Source organism: Theobroma cacao, chromosome 8 (assembly GCF_000208745.1).
Source record: "Theobroma cacao cultivar B97-61/B2 chromosome 8, Criollo_cocoa_genome_V2, whole genome shotgun sequence".
Lineage (NCBI taxonomy): Eukaryota > Viridiplantae > Streptophyta > Magnoliopsida > Malvales > Malvaceae > Theobroma > Theobroma cacao.
This window is the reverse complement of record NC_030857.1, coordinates 18,160,007-18,180,828: the sequence shown is the minus strand read 5'-3', so window position 1 is coordinate 18,180,828 and position 20,822 is coordinate 18,160,007. Positions and strand designations below refer to the sequence as shown.

Genomic DNA, 20,822 nt, shown 5'->3' with positions numbered 1-20,822 from the left:
CCCTGCCAGACGCGAATTTTTCGCGTCTGGCAGGTGAGAGAGGTGCCTGGCAGGGTGCGTCCGCACCCTGCCAGTCGTACCTCTCTCCTTTCTTTTTTTCATCATTTTTTTTTATATATATATTTTTAATTTTTTCTTGTTTATAATTTAGTGTCTACAACAACAATATATATTTCTTAACATGGTTATTCCGGGTAAGAAAAGTCCAAGTCAAAATATAGATGTTTTCTTGAGGCCTTTGATAGATGAGTTGATTTTATTATGGAGAGAAGGTGTTGTGACCTATGATGCATACAGGAAACAAAATTTTCATATGAGGGCAGCATTATTGTGGACAATTAATGATTTTCTTGCTTATGGTATGTTGTTAGGGTGGAGTACACATGGACGATTATCATGTCCATATTGCATGGAACATTCTAAATCTTTCATATTAGAACATGGTAGGAAACCTTGTTTCTTTTATTGTCATCGGTAATTTTTTGCCAGCTAATCATCCTTTTAGGAGGCAGAGAGACAAATTTATTAAAAAAAGAGTTGAACATGACTTACCATTTCCTCGATTATCAGGCGAAGAACTATTGACACATTTGAATTCGCTTCCTCGTCTCCCATTCGAAACAAAATGTGGTGAGCGAAAGAGTTCAGGATATGGTGTTTGTCATAATTGGGTGAAGAAGAGTATATTTTGGGCTTTGCCTTATTGGCATACGCTTCTTATTCGTCACAATTTAGATGTTATGCATATTGAACGTAATTTTTTTGAGAATATACTTAACACAGTGATGGATGTTAAAGGAAGGACAAAGGACAACATAAAGGCACGACAAGATTTGAAGGTCTATTACAAGCGGTCAGAATTGGAATTGGTTAAAAATAATGGAAAACTGTACAAGCCTAAGGCTGCGTACACATTAAATAAGGAGGAAATAAGAAATGTCTGTGCTTGGGTTAAACAATTGAGATTACCAGATGGTTTTGCGTCGAACATTTCTCGGTGTGTTAATGAGATTGATGGAAAATTTTATGGAATGAAAAGTCATGATTGTCATGTTTTTATGCAACGATTGCTCCCAATTGTATTCCGTGATATGCTGCCTCAAACAATTTGGGATGCAATTACTAAGATATCTCAATTATGTAAGGATTTGTGCGCAACTGAAATACCTATTGATCATATGGAAACGTTGCAAGGAAAAATATGTGAAACTATATGAAAACTAGAGAAGATATTTCCTTCGAGTTTTTTTGACTCTATGGAGCATTTGCCGATTCATTTACCTTACTAGGCCAAGGTTGGTGGACCCGTCCAGTATCAATGGATGTATCCATTTGAGAGGTAAAATAATTGTTTTTTGTTTTCATATATTTCTTTTGAAGAGTTTAAAGTACATCATAAGATTGATGAATATTGTAGTTGTTAGGTTTTTGCAACAATTGAAGAAGAAAGTAAAAAATCGTGCCTTTGTTGAAGGATCTATATGTGAGGCTTATGTTATCGAGGAAGTTTCCTCGTTTTGCTCATGGTATTTTGAACTTGCTGTGCGAATAAGAGTAAATAGAGTGCCACGTAATGATGATGGAGGAGAGGTGGACTCTATGGGTCGTCTTTCAATTTTCACTAACCTGAGGCGAGCTTTTGGTCCATCAGATAAATCTCGATTTTTAGATGAGGATGAGTTTTATGCTGCTGAGTTATATGTTTTAAGGAATTGTGAATAGATGCTCCCATATATAAAGTAAGTACCATTACTTTTTTAACTTGTTAATACCCTATAATAAGATTAAAGTTAATCACGTAGTCATGGATATTATGATAGGATATTTGATGAAATTATGAAGGGAGATGTTGAGGAAATTTTGGAAGACGAATTGGAGAAAGTACATGATGCGAGATTCGTTAAATGGTTTAAAAATTATGTAAGTTTCCTTAACATACAAGTGAACTTTTAATTAATCATTGACGAATAAATTGTGTAATTTATTATTTTATTCTCTTGTATCTCATGTTCGTAGGTTGCAAAGCATAATGAGGAAATAAACCAACGTATAATTGAAATCTCTTATGGTCCCGGACGTATGATAAGGTGTTATAGTGGATATTTTGTAAATGGTTTCAAGTTTCACACCTTAGATTATGGCCAAAATCGTAAGACAATGAATAGTGGGGTTTGCATAAAAGGGAGTTTTTACAATGATCATGAGCGTGACTTTTATGGCATCTTAGTGGATATGATCGAGTTGGAATATTTTGGTATAGGAAACAGAGTTGTTCTATTCAAGTGTCATTGGTTTGACACTGAAAAAGGAATAAAGGTAGATCGATTGCATGGTCTTGTTGATGTGAATTACAACTCAATACTGGCGAGTAATGAACCATTTGTTTTAGCTGCCCAAGCTCACCAAGTTTATTATAGTAGTTATCCATCAAGAAGAAGAAATCAATGTGATTGGAGGGTAGTATATAAAACAAAAGCTAGAAGTAGATTTCAAATTCCTATTAGTGGTGATAGAGAAAATGAAAGTGATTTGAATGAAGGAGTATACCAAGAAGATGTGTCCAATTTAATTACTCGTACTCAATCAGAAGAAGTTGATTTAACAGAGTTAGCAAGTGGTGATTATGAAGAGGTTAATCTATCGATTGAGGATGAAGAAGATGATATTGATAAAGATGAAGATGAAGAAGATGACATGGAAGGAGAAGATAATGAAGATGATGATGAAGATGAAGATGAAGATCTTGTGAAGCACGACGATTGTGAAACTTATAATGATGACAGTGATAATAATGCAGAACATGAGTTTTATTATTTAGGAAGTGAATGATGACGGTAGGCACGTACGATATTGGTATATAAATGTTGAAATTAGTTAATATATAATTGTTGTTTTGCTTCTAATAATTAAGAATTATATATGTCATTACTGTGAATTGATGTTTTTTATTCTGTTATAATAATATTCATATTAATAATAATTGCTAATGGGATTTTAACAATACAATATTGCAGGAACGATGGTTAAAGGCAAGCAATCAAAACCGAGACCTAGGTCTTCATATGCATCGACAAGTATGGCTGTGCCTACAAGTTCCCAAGCGTGTGATGATATATCCATTCCACAACAGGTGCAGCAGGAGAATAATGATGCGTCATTTGAGACACAATCTTTGTACGATGCATTTGCAGAGCAAGTAGAAAATGAGACATCTACACATGATATTACAAGATCCCCATCTATTGATTTAGGTAGAAATGCAAATGAAACATTGTCAAGATCAAAAGGTAGGGGACCTAGTGTCACAACCTAATTCTCCGGCCATGACCGGCGCAAGGGCCCAATGAACATAGTCCATTAAGCCCAAGCAAGCCTATCTATTATCCTGCTCATTTTTCCATCAATATTGCTAAGTCACATTTCATAACTTTGAATCAAAATAGTGATAGACATTGCCATCTCCTAATGGCTTACTCATTGAAATATACATACATTGTCTGAACATATAGCTTAATAATTTACATTGGGTTTACCTATACATAACAAAAAGAGTATTCAACTTCTAGCGGAGAGACTTGGACGAATATACAGCTACTGAATGTCGAGACACCTACCAAGGGTCGAATGTATGAAGACACCTCGACCTAGCTACTAGTTATCTCGTGATCTGAAAACATGAAGTTGAAAACGGTGAGTATAAACCCAGTGAGTGAACAAGGAAGGGAACAAGCAATTGATAAGGAAGAATTTGAAAATCGTGATGCATTTGTTTTGAAAACAATGCAATTTGGTATAATTTCTTTCCCAAACCCCCTTGTTTTGGTCATTGATCAGTGGACTCTTAGTATTTCAAAGATCCATGCTCAATCATGAAGATAAGGGTGTGGAGGAAATTATATCAGAACCCAAGCAAGGTAGCAACGTGACAGCACGTTTCTCACTGCAGAAAAAGGCATTCTCGGTTTGCATATGGTTCGGTTTTTCAAGCATATCTTCCACTACATGGGTCCAATTGACATGCTTGTTAGGTCATTAGAAAGCTAAGAGGAAGGCTACAACTTTTATGTTTACCTTTTTTCCTAGTTCGAAAGGGAAGATGGTCAAAATCTTCATCAAAGTGAAAGAATTGCACCAAAACCCGAGAGTTTCTCGCTACGACGAGATTTATTTTCGCTGCAACGAGATTCAAGGCAAATGACAAATAAGGGGTTTTCACATGCCACAAAATCCATCCGTACCATATTGCACATCAAAGTGAACACATCGACAATAATCAAGTTATCGACATTCAAAACAATCACATATTATAATCATAAACTTGCTATCACATATACATATATAAACATATATCAACAAATACACCATCCCACTTCATTCATCATCATAGCCGGATAATCATCATCATCGACCTATGCGCACTCCCTACTCGTACATAGCTGGGCCATCATCATCATCATCGGCCTATGCGCCATCATCATCATCGGCCTATGCGTACTCCCTACTCGCACATAGTCGGGTCATCATCATCATCGGTCTATGCGCACTCCTTACTCGCACATAGCCGGGTCATCATCATCACATAAGATTATTCATACACACACATATATACGTATATCAACATAGTATAGGAGCACATAGGTCCCTTCTTTTACACATTTCACATTTTCACAACATCAAAATATTTTGTCAAAGGTTTGTTCCCAAAGCACACATTTTTAAAGACAAATTGGAATAAATCATTCAATGTTTCATACCAATACAATTATGTCTCCCAAAATGATTTTTGAAATGCAAGTTCACTCACCTTACTATAGCCAGATATTACATCGCTATTTGATCGGAGGTGTCTCTAACTATTTTCACTGGTCGGTCGCTCGTTATTTATTCCAGCACGTCACCACAATACTCTAACCTTATCTTTGCACTTCCGTTTTCCTTTTCTACTTTGAGTCCTTCATGTACCCATGGGTTTATTGGCTTACATGTTACCAATTTTTCTTCAATCAAGCCAATCTTTGCGTTCCTGCTTGAATCACCAAAACCAAGCTTTTTCTTCCTTTCTCTCTTTTTCTTTCTTCTTCTCCTAGAGTTTCTATGTGCTGGAAATTAGGGTTAGAAGTTGTAAGTTTGGTGCACAAGAAGTTGGGAGAAGAATGAAGCAAGAAGAGAAAAGAAATGAAAAGAAAACAAGGAAAGAAAATTAGTTTTCCATGGGAGAATGAGAGAATGGCATTGGAAGCTTCAAGAATGAAGAAGAAAATATCTTGTTGGGAGGATAAGGACTATTTTGGGCTGATAAGGATGAGAGTCAAAGCTTCCTTTGGAAGCTTTGACCAAGCTTTGTATAAAATTACCGTTTTACCCTTTTTGTTTCTTTCCATTTTAATTTAGCCCTCCCAGCACTCATTTAACTCCAACTTCCTTCTATTATCTTTTTCTACACATGTACAAATAAAGTATGAAGTTTGTACTCCAATGCGATGTCTCCATAATATTTAAAATATTTATTTGCCCGCGTTATCTTTACTTAATAAAGATACACGGCCCCATTAACGTCATTTTTCTCCAAAATTCTTTCATTCTTCTTCTCCCCCACTTAGATTGACCATATACTCCTTCTTCATGAAAAATTTTGACACTGAATAAAATATTAATATTTTAATATTATTTTATTAATAAAATATTATTTTATTCCAAAAATTTCTTCTTGCCTCCTTTTGTCTTCTTGGCATCCAAAATATCTTATTATGCCTATTTAGACCTTAAAATACCATAAAACCTTCTTTTGAGAACTTTTTGGAGAAAATGATGAAACTACCTCTAGTCCGTGTTATTGCGTCTATGCATAGTTATAAGCCTATAAGGGTTGAGGTCTCACACCTAGTGTAGGATTACAGACTCCTGTAGATCCATCGGACAAATTGCGTATAACTCCTATTGGGGATAGGTATGTTATCTTGTTAAACTTGTTATATTTTTCAACGAAATTTTTAATTTTTTTATTTTTAATATATACAATTATTTGAAATATTTTACAAGCACTTTTTTCGAGAGAGGGGTCACATCTACAATAACAAGGATCATCAAAAATCACTTTCATGGTCCATGGTCGACATAGAGGAAAGTCCCTAATGATATCAAAGACTTAATGTTTCGAAAATTCCAGATACTATGTTTGTTATTTATTTATTAAGCATTTTCTTTTCCATTAATTTGTATAACTTTGTTAAATTATTGTATTACATTATGTTGTAGGAAAAATGTGTTTGGTCTACACATCAAGATGTTTTAGTTCGACGCATATGGGAAAATATTTGTTCCGATCGATTAAGAGACATGCTTTCAGAAAAAAGGCATAAAGCAATGATTGAAGCCCAAACTAACAACATTACAGAATGCAGAGGCATGTTGAGGGAATGGATCACAAATGAAATATGGGACACCCTGATCGATACAGTATGGGGTACAGAAGAATGGCAAAATAAATCGTGAAAAGCAAGGCAAAATCGTTTAACACCAAAAGCATGAAGCATTCCAAAGCACACTACCAGTTCAGTTCCATTTATGGTTCATGCAAAAAGGATGGTATGAATTAATATTACTCAGAATTAATATGTATGTTTTCCCATCAATTTCATTTAAATTGTAAGTTTAGTAGTTGGATTTCGATTTTGCTTTACATGTTATATATATCATGATATATATATATCGATTATGATTGACTAAATATAATTGTTAATAAATTCAGGCAATTGAGCCGAAACGAGATGTTACCTTCTTGGAAGTGTTCAACCGTACTCATAAGCGCTCAGGGGGTCATGGTGATTTTATTGATAACAAGTCCAAGTCTACGAGTGTAAGTAAAAATTCATTAATTTTTACTATTTCTTCTAAGTTGATGTTCTACTTCAATGTTAATCATTAATTATGGTTTTTATGTAGGAAATGTATAATTCTATACTATCGCAGAAGTATGGCGATGAGTCATTTTCTTAGCCAAAATTCGATCTGCATGCTTGGATTGAAGCAATTTGAGGGAAGAAGACTACACGCACTCACGTGTATGGGTTTGGCACTCGTGTCCCTGCTACAGCTTTACTTACTGGAACACAATCCAATGTAGCAACATCTAAGTCTGCGTGTGGCCCTATCAACTCAAACTTTAACAGTCCCGCAAATGCATTGGAAGAAAAAGTGGAAAATCTTACACAAAACTTGAATAAGATACGTGAGGAAATACGTGGAGAAATACTTGAAGAAATGAGAAATGTGATGGCGGAAGGCATGAGTGAATTTATGGCACGTATGGAAACCATGTTCATGAGTAATGCGCGTTCAACCCTTGGCGATGCGGGACCTTCAAGACTTGACAAGTAAGAAAAAAAAATTCCCTCACATGATGTATAATTTTCAGTGCAAACACTTGGATACTTTTTAATTTAGTTATGTTTAATATTCATATGTATCAAACTATTTATATATTGTGTGTTAAGGATAATTTCTAATTAGATGTTATGACTTGAATCTCAATTTTGTAATGTATATTTCTTTTATATATTTTACAGTTCGAATGCGGAATTAAATTTAGTATCGGAATGAAAACTGGTAATTTTTTTTGAAAATTTATTATAAAAATAATAGGTCAAAATATTTTCAACAGAAAAATCCGTTGGAAATATTTTTCCAACGGAATTTCCATTGGAAAAAATTTTTCTAACGGAAAAACTTCCAACTTATTTTTCTGTTGGAAATAGGATTTCCAACGAGAATTGTTCCAACTGTTTTTTCCATTAAAAATAGGCTTTCCAACGGATTTCTAAAAAAAGGGTAAAATTTCAAATATCCAACAGACTTTCAACGGATTTTCAACGGAAAGTATTACCCACAAGGCTTGTACTGACGGAATTTTCAACGGAAAAAGGCCTATTTCCAACCGAAAATTCAGTTGAAAATAGCCAAATTTTTTGTAGTGGTTGACTATGCTTGGTTTATGGGCGACTATATTTGTTCAAAATATGATTTTTTTGAGCTTGCTGGAATGGGGTTGACTGTAAACACTTCAGGGTCGACTATTGCTTTATAATCTTCAAGTTTTGCATTCTTTCAACCTTTGGATCGACTCTTGGCTTGTGTCTTGAGGTTTCCTTAGCTTTTCAATGCTTCCCTATAGCTATTCCCTCCTAGCTTTGTTCCTACATTCAAATAACATTTCAAGGCATGTTTGGTCTTACATTTTTAGCTGAATATGCATTGTTTGAAAGCTTATGAGATGTTTTCTAATAAAGGATAGCCTTTCAAACAAATATGTAAACTTAGAAGATTAAAAATGTATTTGAGACAATTTTAAATACTTGACATTAAGTTCAAAAAAAGATATGATTTTTGTCAAATCAAAACATGATGTAACTCAAGGTTAACATTATGTGATTTTTATTAATGACTATTCCAGAATATGTTGGATATATTTCATGATGAACAAGTCTCAAGTGTTAAATTGTTTCCAAAGCTTAAAGCTAAGGTTGAATTGGAGATTAGCAATAAAGTGGAGGTCTTAAGATATGATAATGGAGGTGCATATACCTCCAACGACTTTAATCAATATCTTACAAAGGAAGGTATTTCTCACCAGCTTACTACTTCTCATACGCCTCTGGCAAAATGGTGTTACTAAGAGAAAGAATAGGACAATTCTAGAAATGTCCAGGTGTCTACTGTTTGAGAAATATTTGCCCAAGAAATTTTGGGCTGAAACTACTAACACTGCTGTATATCTCTCAAGTCTGCTTCCAACTCAAGCACTGAGAGGCAAAACTCCTTATGAAATCGAGTATGGACATAAGCCGTTTGTCAAACATTTTAGAGTGTTTGGTTATGTATGTTGTTAGCATGTACCTGAGGCTTTACGTGATAAACTTTAACATAAGGCACTGAAAGGCATCTTTGTTGGTTATAGCTCAGAGTCAAAAACTTACAAAATTTATCTACTAGAAGCTAATAGAATAACTATTAATAGGAATGCTGACTTTGATGAGCAATCGAGCTAGAATTGGGAATCTTAGCAGTCTACTAATACTTAAAACCCCTTTTTATGTCACTGCTTATAAAATACCAGAATTAAGTGAACCGGCATACATGACTTGCACCATTGAATGAACTCACTACTGATGATGTTGATGATCAACCTATCAGAAGTACAAAATCAATTTAAGATGTGTATCACAAAAGCCTTATTGTAGTTGTTGAATCAAATTCGTACAAGGAAGCTTCAAAGCATTCAGAATGGTTAAGTGCCATGCGTGATGAGCTTGAGGCATTTAACAAGAGTCAGGCTTGGACTTTGGTTGACAAACCATCTAATAAACATGTTATTGATGTTAAATGGATTTTCAAAAGGAAATTCCTGATGGAACTCTGAATAAATACAAAGAAAGATTAGTTGTAAAGGGATACAACTAGTTACCAAGAGTTGATTACACTGTGACTTATGCCCTTGTGGCTTGTTATGATACTATCAGAATGTTGTTAGCACTACCTGCATTTCTCGACTAGAAAGTATATCATCTTGATGTCAAATTTGCATTGCTTAACAGCTTTTTTGAAGAAGACATATACATTGAGCAACTAGAAGGATTTGAGTAGGCTTCTGGACTAATAAAGTTTACAAATTACATAAAGCCTAGGATGGCTTGAAGCAAGCACCACGTATGTGATACAACAAGATTGATGCCCACTTGACAAAGCAGGGATTTAAAAGAAGCTACAATGAATCCACTCTCTACATTCTCAAGTCGAATGGTAAAGCACAACTGATTGTGTCTTTATATGTTGATGATCTCCTAATTACAAGAACTGATGATGATGCTGTATCAAAATTCAAGCTACAAATGCAAAATGAATTTGATATGACAGATTTGGGTCCAATGAGCTATTTCCTTGGACTTGAAATCATACAATATGCTGATGTTGCTGTCACAAAAAAGCTAAATCACTGATGTGTTGAAGAGATTTGGAATAAGTCAATGTAAGTCTACTTCAACTCTTTAAGTTGTCAATGGCAAGCTCTCAATCAGCAAAGGGAATAAGCCTGAAGATCCTTCTGTATACAGGACCCTAATTGGATGTTTTCTTTACATTTGCTCTTCTAAACTAGATGTGATTTTCTCTGTGAGCTTTCTTTCAAGACTTATGCAGGAGCCAACTAACCTACACTATGCAACTTGTAAACGAATCCTCAGGTATCTTAAAAGAACCTAGAATAATGGGGTTCATTTTACAAGGAAAAAAGACTTCAAGTTCACTAGTTACTCAGACGGTGATTGGGAACGAAATTTAAATGATTCAAAAAGTACCTATGCTATGCTTTTACCCTTGGCAATGGAGTTTTCTCATGGAATTCTCATAAGCAGTCGATTGTTGCTCAATCCACTTCTGAAGCAACATACATATCACCATCTAAAGCCTCAAACCAATCCATTTGGTTGAGGAAAATACTTGAAATGGTGCACTTCCCTTAGAATCATGCCATTGACTTGTTTATTGATAACAGGGCAGCAATTGCAATCACAAAAAATCTACTTGGACGACATCAAATGTTCACTCGAGAATGGTGTCTTGACAGTTGCTGTCCCAAAGGCAAATGTGGAGTCGGCTTCACGTAATGTTAGGCATACTGACGTGCCATAAGCTCTAGGTTGTAGCTAATGCTTCAACGGTGTCGCTTTGTTACGGTTTTGGGTGCCTTGGGGTTTATAAGGTAAAGGATGTACCGCAATAAACCATGAAAGAAATACTGCTGATGGAAAATTTAAGTTCAGAGCCATGGCAAGACCCTTCTTCGATCCTGTTATCGTACTTGATACTTAAAATTTCAGTAACATTATTGTGTATTTTTTATTATTTTGTATTTATTAATTTATAAGTCATCATCCTTAAGAGGCGGGGTTGGAAATCTTCCTGGTCTGAATACTAAACTAATTGTTATTTGGAAAAGGGAAAAAACTTGAGGATAGAAAATTTAGGCGTCTGAAGGGAAAACCGGTCTGACCTAGATTTAGCCATACATGTAGCATAATTGAGCTCATGTATGAAAACTCTGGCTAGCATTCCTGAGAAAAGAATATGTTTTTGTCATTTCAACCGGTGAGGAATCACTCGGTGGGGATTCGTTTCATTGGCTTGTGCTAGTGGTAGGGATAAAAGACATGCAGTTGGTATTTACTTATTATCCACTATTCCTCCAATGAAGACCTGAACATCAGCCTAATCATGTACGTAATCGTATACAGAAAATTGGGCATATAGAGGAGACTCATCACTCGAGTGAAGAAGGGAAAAGCAGTAATCACAGAAATAACAAGGGTTCTCCCTGGCCCACTTGTCATCCAAAGTTACTTTGGTAGCTCTGGAGATTTTACAAACATGGCATTTCTGAACACGCGGTTTTAGTTGAAAGATGATTATTGGATAAGCTGCTCGGTTGTCTACATCCTCTGGATGAATCAACCTCATGTCCCTAATCACCATTGTGTGCTTGCAGTCCCCCTGTACCATGTGATTTCCATCAAAATAGTGCAAAACAGTAACACACATCCAAAGGCATAATCATCATTTCATGCTAAATACGATTGCCAGCAAGATCATTTGAATCCGATACAAGATTAATCTGACTCAGGACTTTGATTTCGAAAACAACAAATACCAGCATAGTAGAGTATGATGCCAAATATCTTTCATCCTTCCAATGCCATGATTCTCAGAATATATGATGTATACCTCCAATTTAGAAGTCATAAAAGGAGGGAACAAAAAAGGTTGTACCTGATGACAATAGAGATATCCAGCACCGAGTTGAAACCTCAAGTCACAAAACCGTGTCTTGTGCATGTCAACAGCTTTGAAATTGGGCAATTTTGAAGGTGTTACATTGCCTAATATTGCTCTTTGCTTTTGTTGCAACTCACCAGTTATGATGCTCTCCCATTTTTTAAGAGCATCATCCCTAGAGTTTCTGAGCCAATCAAATATAGGTCCACTGTAATCTATAGCAGAGGGATCTCTCAAATCATTGAAAAATATATCCTGCAGAAATATAGCAGTCGATTAGATCCTATAATTAACAAAAAAATTTTCATTACACGGACAAAGGGGTGAATGATTTGGGTTTCTTACTTCTATAAGGAAATATCCAGAAGGATCATGCTTGCCGGCCTTCTGCATCACCTGGTCTGTCAAGCAATATATCTTGTCCTTGAGTTCAGTCAAGGTTTGATGGCCCAGAACCAAGAACTCTTGGATCTACAACAATTCAAGAAGATGTGAATACCAGCAGATGGAAGGGGCAAAAGAATGAATGTCTAAGAAATAATAGTGTAAAAGTAGATGTAAGTAACATTCTATATACTAAGAGAATCTAATTTTTTATGCTTCTTATAGATTGGTAATTTTTCATGCATATAATAAAACCTTATAGATTTCATACTGAATACTATCAGAAATCCTACCAAACAGAAGTTTACGATCTTGATAGGCCGTTACGCATAAGGTAACAACATAAGTGATTTAAAGGAAAAGAAAATTAAAAAAATAATCCAATACAAACAACTATTTAATTTAGAACTGAGAGGCAAAACACCGCACCTTTGACCATCTCCGTTTGTTATGGTAGACCTCAACACAAAGAACAACTTCTGGGTATGACACTGGTATGTGCTCCTCAACTTCCAGTGTCTTCACCTGTTGTTCATGCAAAGGAATAAAGAAAGAATACGTAAGTATCAAGAAGAATGAATACAGTGAGCCCATGCTTCAGTCCTAAAATTTGCCTCAGAAACTTTTCAAGATTGTCATCCTTGCCTTATCTTAAGTGACCAGGAAGCAAGGAGAGTTTATTCAAGCTGTATGGGCAGTCTTCCAAGGGATTGAGTTAGGACATAAGTTAAATTTATTATCCATTCAAATTTGTCCCTTAATGTAACAAAGTGACTTAAAGAATATTAATCTGCTGAATTACATCACCATATATATAAGGCCATCAACAAACTCCTTTTGTTTAGAGAAAGTTTTATTAAAACTCAAGTTGCTTTGGTAGTTTAGCTTTGGATATCATCTAACGGCATACATTCTAGACTTATCAAAGTATTAGACAAGTCAAAAGCATAGGAACCTTAAAATGCTTTGTACCAAAAACTTTCCCGTACAAGTAAAGTCTTAAAGCACATATGAGTTCAAGTTCTATGTAGATTCTTGAAGCTAAATTTAAAGAAAGTATTTAAAATACAAATAGGAACCTTTTAGGCAAACCTTTCCTGAAGAATTCATAGACCGGAGGGATTTCATCCTTTCAATTTTGTCGGAGGATGGAATAGCACAATCATTGTTCTTGGAGACAGCACTAGACAAAAATTATAGTCAACAATCAGCAAGAATCAGACAAGGTTTATCAGTTAGAGAATACCACAGACAAATCTTGAAACAAACTTCAAAGAATGTAGCCTTGCTGTTGCTTTGTCGTCATCCTGCTTTTGCTTAATTTTTGCAAGTTGCTCCACCCTTTTGAAATAAGTATTCTGGACATGCAACAGCAATAACTTTGTTAAGAAGGGAATGGAAACAGAGATTATGACATATGTTTGTGATCTGGTTCTTTTAATCTACAAGCAATCCATATACTTGTGAAGAAAGTAAAATACGAGAAAACAGTTCACAATTTAGACTTAACACTGCAGAAAAATGCAAACCATCAAGCAAATACGCTAAATTTAATAAGAAAAGCAAACAATTTAAAGTTCACAATGCCAAATTCTCAAATTTCAATGTAATTAAATAAGAATAGAATAATAAACTATGATAATTAGCTAAATGCTCATTTAGGATCTAACGTTTGTCAAATTTTTTATTACAAGATTTAACCTATTATTTCATTCAAATTAGGATGTAACCTTTTGATTTTATTCATTTAAGAAAAATTGATGATTAAGAATTACCTTCACGTAGTAACTGTTTGTCCTATAACCTGTATTTGCTAACTTTTGTAATGGATTTTTCTTAAAAGGATAAATTCAAAAAGTTACATCCTAATTTAACAAAACAATCGGTTTCATCCTAAAATAAATATTTCACAAATGCTAGATCCTAAAATGAACATTTAGCCTAATCAAATATGACAGATCATAGTACTAAAATATAAAGGAAATTGGATATGATACCATACTTCAACAAGATGCTTATTCGCTTTCCTTTTCTTTTGCTTCTTTGAGCCTTTTTTCTTTTCCATTGCAACTCCATCCACATCAGAAACAGGAGGACGCCCATTTGTGGACTCGATTGAAGTTGAAGCATTCTTCAATCCAGAGCCCTTTACACGATCATGTTTATTTCCAGATTTTCTACAATCACTGCTGTATAAAGTATATAAGTGGGTAACAATAAAGGTGGCAAATGATTGATATAGCTGTCAAAACTTGAAGATCAATATCTATAGCCAAGAACTGAAGAAATAACAGAAGCTAAGGGCTACTAAAGTGAAGGCGATTACTCAAGGATAAATGGGAAGTGGAAAACAATTACAGTTAATGAAAGTCCCAAAATGGGAAAAAAATATTTGAAGGAAACCAAAAGCAGCTTTTAATATGAGCTATATTTTAGATCAATTGAAAAGGCCAAGATGATTAAGAAGGAATTACAAATATAGCTCACCCTAACGCAGCTTTGCCAGCATGCTCATCAACCTGCAATGAAATCCATCAACAAAATCTGAAAAAAACTAAAGTAGGGCAACAATAGCTGTAGCACTAGACTGACACTATCTTTGCAGGAGATACCTTAAAGGCTTCCTCAAGAGCCATTTCTACTAACTCTTCCTCCTTAAGAATTTTAAGGTCGTCGACGCTGAAAAGAGTAGAATTAATAGTAAAAAATGAATCAAGATCATAAGATAGGCTGAGTTTGAGGAGAAAGAGGCAAAATATTAGTTTAAACTAGCAGTAAAATAAAAATTAAAAAAAAAAGAGTAGAATTGAAGATAGGATAAGGAATTGTTTGATATACTGAAAAATTCAACACTGAAAATTAAGTACTGAATTGAAGATAGAGAAGAACTAACCAAATTTCCTCAGCATCAGTAAGCTGAGATGAATTCAATTCAGCCTCTAATTCCTATAAAAACAACCCAAAAACTTACCACAAAAATAGAAAGAGCAAAGGGAGACACTGCAAAAAGATTAACATGAAAGAGAAAGCTGAGATTGTAGGACCTGGAGCTGTTGAACAAGCACATTCTGAAACTCCGGCACGGTGGTGAGAGGACTAATGAGATTCGGAATATAAATAGGCCCACCCTTTGGGATTGAGCAATTTGCTATCATGCTCTCCATTCTTTTTCCTTCAACCTTCTGTATTATGCCACTAATTATTTAGAACGAAAGCAGCACAAGAAAAGTCTAATCCCAGAATAGCCAGACGCAAAGATCCCCCAAAAGTTGCATTTTTAAACTATCCAGAAGCCAAACTCCAAATTATAATGAAACAAAAGGAACAAGTGTTTGAAGATACAGAAGGAATAATCCCAGTACAAAGAATACAAAGTGAGAATCGGAAAAGTATTCCACTCCGGCGGACGAGGGACGAAGCAGCAAGATATAAAAGAGGAACGCGGCAGTGATGGAGGTCGGCGGTAGAAAGGAAAAGAAAGGAGCGAAGAGGACGGACGTCGATGAAAGGAAAAGAAAAGAAAGGAAGGGTGACAATAATAGAGAAACGAGACGGGAAAGGTAAGGCGACAGGTGGAGCGGACAGCAGCAATGGAGCTAGAGATGGGAGGAGGGAGAGGTTGATGAGCGCGCAAGGGAAAAGAAAAAAAAAATATATATATATATATATATATATATATATATATATATTTATAGGTCTAGTTTAGTAATTTCATAAAATAAGCAAGGGTATTTTTGTCTAAATATTTTGTACCCTATTCCACGTAGAACGAAATTTATGACATATATAACAGGAAACCCGAGTTTTCACATTTGGCCACGTCTCCGGCATCTTTTATCGTGATGTACTTAGAAAGGAGTATAAGCTGTCTTTTGGGTGGGCTGTTTAATTGGGATTGTGTGGTCTGAAATGGTGTCATGGCCCTTTCATTGGGCTCGATGTGTTGCTACCTTCTCTACCGCAATGTTACTGGGTTTCTTTCTTTTCTCAAGTTTTCTTTCCTTCTTTTCCAAGTAGTGTTCTTTGCCATTCCTGTTTGCTTACCTCTCAGTGTTGCTCTCAATTCATCTTTGTGTGTGATCGGCTTTTCTTTTTCCAACTTTAGTTCTTCCGTGCCTAAGTTTGTCAATTTTTTTGTTTTGATTTATTCTTTCCATTATTTTGTTCCGTGTTTTTCATGGGTTTTCTATGTTTACAGGTCTTCCTGTTTTGTGTGCTCGACCGATCGGTCTTTGTTTGGCTAGTGAAAAAGGATGCTTTGTTTTAACCCTTCTTCCTTTTGCAATTCATGGTCAAACAATAAGCCACGCGATAACTAAACATTCTAAACAATCCTAACTTATTTTCACCTTTTACTATTATATTTTCATCATTCTTTTTTTACAATTTTCGATAAAAAAATTTTAATGCAATTTATTATTATTTTTATGATGTTCGAATATGTTAACTTAATTTTCATCTTTGTTTTTGTTTTTTATTTCTGTTTTAAAAGGTTTTTATGCAAATCATTATCACTTTTTTAATGCTTTCTATCACAATCCAAACTCGAGAGTCCGTGATGGGCGCACGACTTCAACAGGTGAAGCCAATGAGACCCGAACAAGCTTTAGAATTCAAAATCATATAGCACATAGCCAAGGGTTTCCAAATATTCATATTCATAAAATATTTAAATTCAAATACAAGCAGTTGTCCTTGGCACATTGTTTATACATAACTCTTAACATAATATTCATAAAGCCAAACATTAGCCAACAAACGAATTCGTGCTTTACGACCTTTATACAAATTTAAATGGCATGTTGTGCCTATATACATAATAAGCTAAACAAGATGCGAAAGCTCATGATAGACTTAATAGACATGTCGAAATGGAGACCTATCGAATGCCAAAATCAAGTTATTAATGGAAGACCCTTACCACAGAGTCCCATAGTCTATTTATTTACACATGGTACAAAAATAGGTGAGTCATCTTACTTAGTGAGGGAAAAGATTAGCATAGCATAATAAATCACATATAAATACATACATATGTATAGAGCCATCCAGTCACAAAGCCATCATAGCTATTATCAAACATCTCTAATTTAAAGGTGTAAGAATCATCCTAATATCCTACGTGCACATCTCATCTTGCTATGCTTTGCCGTGATCACATCTTAACAGTGTATCACATTCGTGCTTAATCAAATCTATGTCTCCATAACAAAGTGTATCAATTAAAGTTTATCCTTTAAAGCCATTACCAAACTAGGTTTCATAGGCACACTCTAGCTGCCAAGCATAACTCCAAACTCAATAAATATATTTTGCTTGCTCCGAGGCTTACGTCAATTTATTAACCACATGTTCATAGTATATCATGCCATATCATAATGCATGTCATCACAATCAAATAAAATCAACGAGTGCTCCTCCCATGGACATAGTCAAATCACATAAAGTGGCCAATCAACGAAGTCAAAGCACGTATAATACCAAAGCAATTGGCAAAAGATTAAATCACGCGCATGCCAAAGCAATGGGTGGAGGGTTCAAATCACACGCATGCCTTAGCAATCGGTGGAGAATCAAAGTCATCGTCCGGAGCAATCTCCCAACGGACAACATCACCCAAAGTAATCTCAGACTAGTGGCATCAAAGCACTACAAATGGGAATCACAGGCGAGACTTTTACCACCATCCTGACTTACCTCCATCCTTGCAGGCGAACACATAGTCACAAGGGGAAAAACACCACTCAACCTCAAATTAGATCAACGTTTGAAATTCACACATCGAACAGAACATCATCAAACTCATGGATAAAAACAATATATCAAGACAAATATTTTTCCTAAGTTAAACACTAGCTATGTGAGGTAAAAGGAAAAACAAATATTTTTCTGGATATAAAACAATAAATCAATATAAATCTATTTTCCTAAGGCAAGTATAAATAATAAATAATAATGCAGAAAATTAAAGAGATACAAAAAAATTATAATGGTTCGGCTTTTTCGATACCTACATCCACTCTCTTGATAACCAAGGAATTTCAATCCACAAACATGAATTTTTATATTTTAACGAGAAGTGATAATCCTTACACAATTCACAAAAGGATTCTTACTTTTTCACGAGATTAAGTAGTAACCCTTATAACGACTTTTTATGGGATTAAGTAATAACCCTGTGATACCCAACATTCCACATCTGATGTGAATGTGATTGTTAAGACCTATATAATAATCTAAGCCTACCACTACTAGCAACTTGAGCTTAAGTTTTTAAGGGCCACGTGGTTTAGGTCCAAAAAGCTGCTAGGTCAATGGTTAGACTTGGGTCATTACAAATGGTATCAAAGCTTGCATCAGTCCGATGTGAACTTTTACATTGCTCTAGTGAGATCTTTGTCTCGTGGATGTGATGTGTGGCCTTGATGAAAACATCAAGGATTTGAGTGGGTGGGATTGTGACACCAAAAATTCTACATCTGATGTGAATGTGATTGTTAAGACCTATATAACAATCTAAGCCTACCACTACTAGCAACTTGAGCTTAAGCTTTTGAGGACCACGTGGTTTAGCTCCAAAAAGCTACTGGGCTAGTGATTGGACTTGGATCGTTACAAACCCATACAATCCACAAAGGATTCTTGTTTTTTAAATGGGAAGTGATAACCCTTACAAAATAGCTTTTTAAGATTAAGTTAGAACCTTTACAAGATGTGTGTATGAAGGAATAATAACAAAGATTTACCTCACAAAGGCTAGATGCTATAGATTTTAGCTTGGATGTAGTGAGAGAAAAAATTTCTATTTGAGTAGAGCAATGATTCAACTTTGAAAGCTTGATGGAAGACTCAAAAAATGCTAAAAAGTGAATATGAACTTATGGGTAGTCTGCTTAAGGTTTAAAGCTTTGATTCAAGTCTTCTTTACTTCAAAATGGCTCAAATCCGTCTATTTATAGTTGGAACAAGATTTAGAGCCTTTAGACACAAATTTAAATCAAATCTAGAGGTCGACTATGTTCTTGAAATTTCTCAATTATGACTTCCATAGTCTAGTATAAGCTTCCTCTAGTCAATCCACTTCTCGAGAGTGTGTGTTTTGCAATTTTGGCTTTCTATAGTCGACTACCACTCACTTAAGGTCGACTATGGCTATGTGATATTGACTTTTTTTAGCTTTTAACTTGTCAAGGTCAACTATACATTCTCTATAGTCAACTATGGCTATGTAAAATTGACTTCTTCATGCTTTTAACTCATCAAAGTCGCCTATAATTGGTCCAAGGTTAACTTTGTCTATTCAAAACTTGATTTCCTTGATCTTTTTGGAACAGGATCAACTATGGACATTTCAGGGTCGACTATAACTCCATAATTTTCAAGTTTTGCAGTTTTTCAACCTTCAGATTGACTTGAGCTTTACTAGGATGAATTCTTGACTTGTGTCTTGAGATTTCCTTAATCTTTTGGTGCTTCTCTCTAGCTACTTTCTTATTGCCTTGTACTTATATTCAAATAAACATTTCAGGGCATGCTATTGATTTCTTAGCTGAAAATATATTGTTTGAAAGCTTGTAAGATGTTTTCTAAGGATGCATGACTTTTCAAACAATTTTGTAACCTTAAGAGACTAAAAATGTAATTGACATAATTTCAAATGCTTGACATTAAGTTTAAGAATATATGTGACTTCTGTCAAATCAAAACACGATATAGTTCAAGTCTAACACATGTTTTTTATGATAACAAAACATTCCTTATTCTTTGATATTTAACTACATTATTTAAATGTGCAGGATAAAGTTTAAATCCCTTAATAAAATTATTATTTGAAAGCAAGTCAATAAGTTTGTTGTGTTACAAGAATAGTTAATTAGTTAAAAAAGCAAGGAACAAAGGACTAAGTAAAGTCAGAATAATGTTAACTGGTTAACTTGAACCTTAATCAGTTAAGGCTATACAGGGCGCTACATCAAAGGAAGGATTAATCAGTTAGCCAAAGGCATAATCGATTAAGAATATATTGAGTGCAAAACAGAAGCTTTTTAATTAGTTAACCAAAGGAATTAATTGGTTAAAGGTAAAGCTTGAAGTATCAAGAAGCGTTAAATCTAAATTCAAAATGTTGATGGCTGTCCAAAGGCACCAAACCAAGAAATTCAAAATTAAAGAGTTCTTAATTGGTTGGAGCCCATTTTAATCAGTTAAAGATGAAAGGGGAGAGGCCTTAATCAATTAGCAGGAGCTCTAATAAGTTGAAGAATGATTAATGAAAAATAATGTTTAAAGGTGTTTAAAAACAAAAAGTTATTAATCAATTAAAGTTGTTGTTAAATGGTTAACACAGAGAAATAGTTTGCAAGTCAAAGAAGGTTTAATCGATTAAAACCTGTCTTTAACTGGTTAATGTCTTTAACTAGTTAGTGGAGCATTGTCAACAGAGTGGAATTTATGCAATAAAGAACGAAAGAAAAGTCATCAAAAACTGTTTGTAACGACTAGTTTTTGTTTTCAACAGCCAAATGTGATTTTTCAAGTATTCAAAACCTCTTTAACAGTCAAAATTGATAGAGAGAAGTTTCAAAGAGTTTGAAAGAGTAAAAAACCTTCTCTTT

General features: G+C 34.7%; 1 protein-coding gene across 2 annotated transcripts; it reads right to left on the bottom strand.

Moving 5' to 3' along the window:
• On the bottom strand, positions 11,188-15,845 carry LOC18593093 (snRNA-activating protein complex subunit). 2 transcript variants are annotated; one of them, XM_007020139.2, is made up of 11 exons: positions 15,252-15,845; positions 15,101-15,153; positions 14,820-14,886; positions 14,695-14,726; positions 14,210-14,396; positions 13,477-13,565; positions 13,300-13,390; positions 12,637-12,732; positions 12,169-12,294; positions 11,818-12,078; positions 11,188-11,541 (listed from the first exon to the last, which is right to left on the bottom strand). In XM_007020139.2, exons 1-11 carry the CDS (start codon positions 15,369-15,371, stop codon positions 11,260-11,262), a joined length of 1,404 nt encoding a protein of 467 aa, XP_007020201.2. In that variant the 5' UTR covers positions 15,372-15,845; the 3' UTR covers positions 11,188-11,259. The 2 variants fall into 2 exon arrangements, with proteins under 2 accessions (XP_007020201.2, XP_007020202.2); XM_007020140.2 differs by having other exon boundaries at positions 14,210-14,393.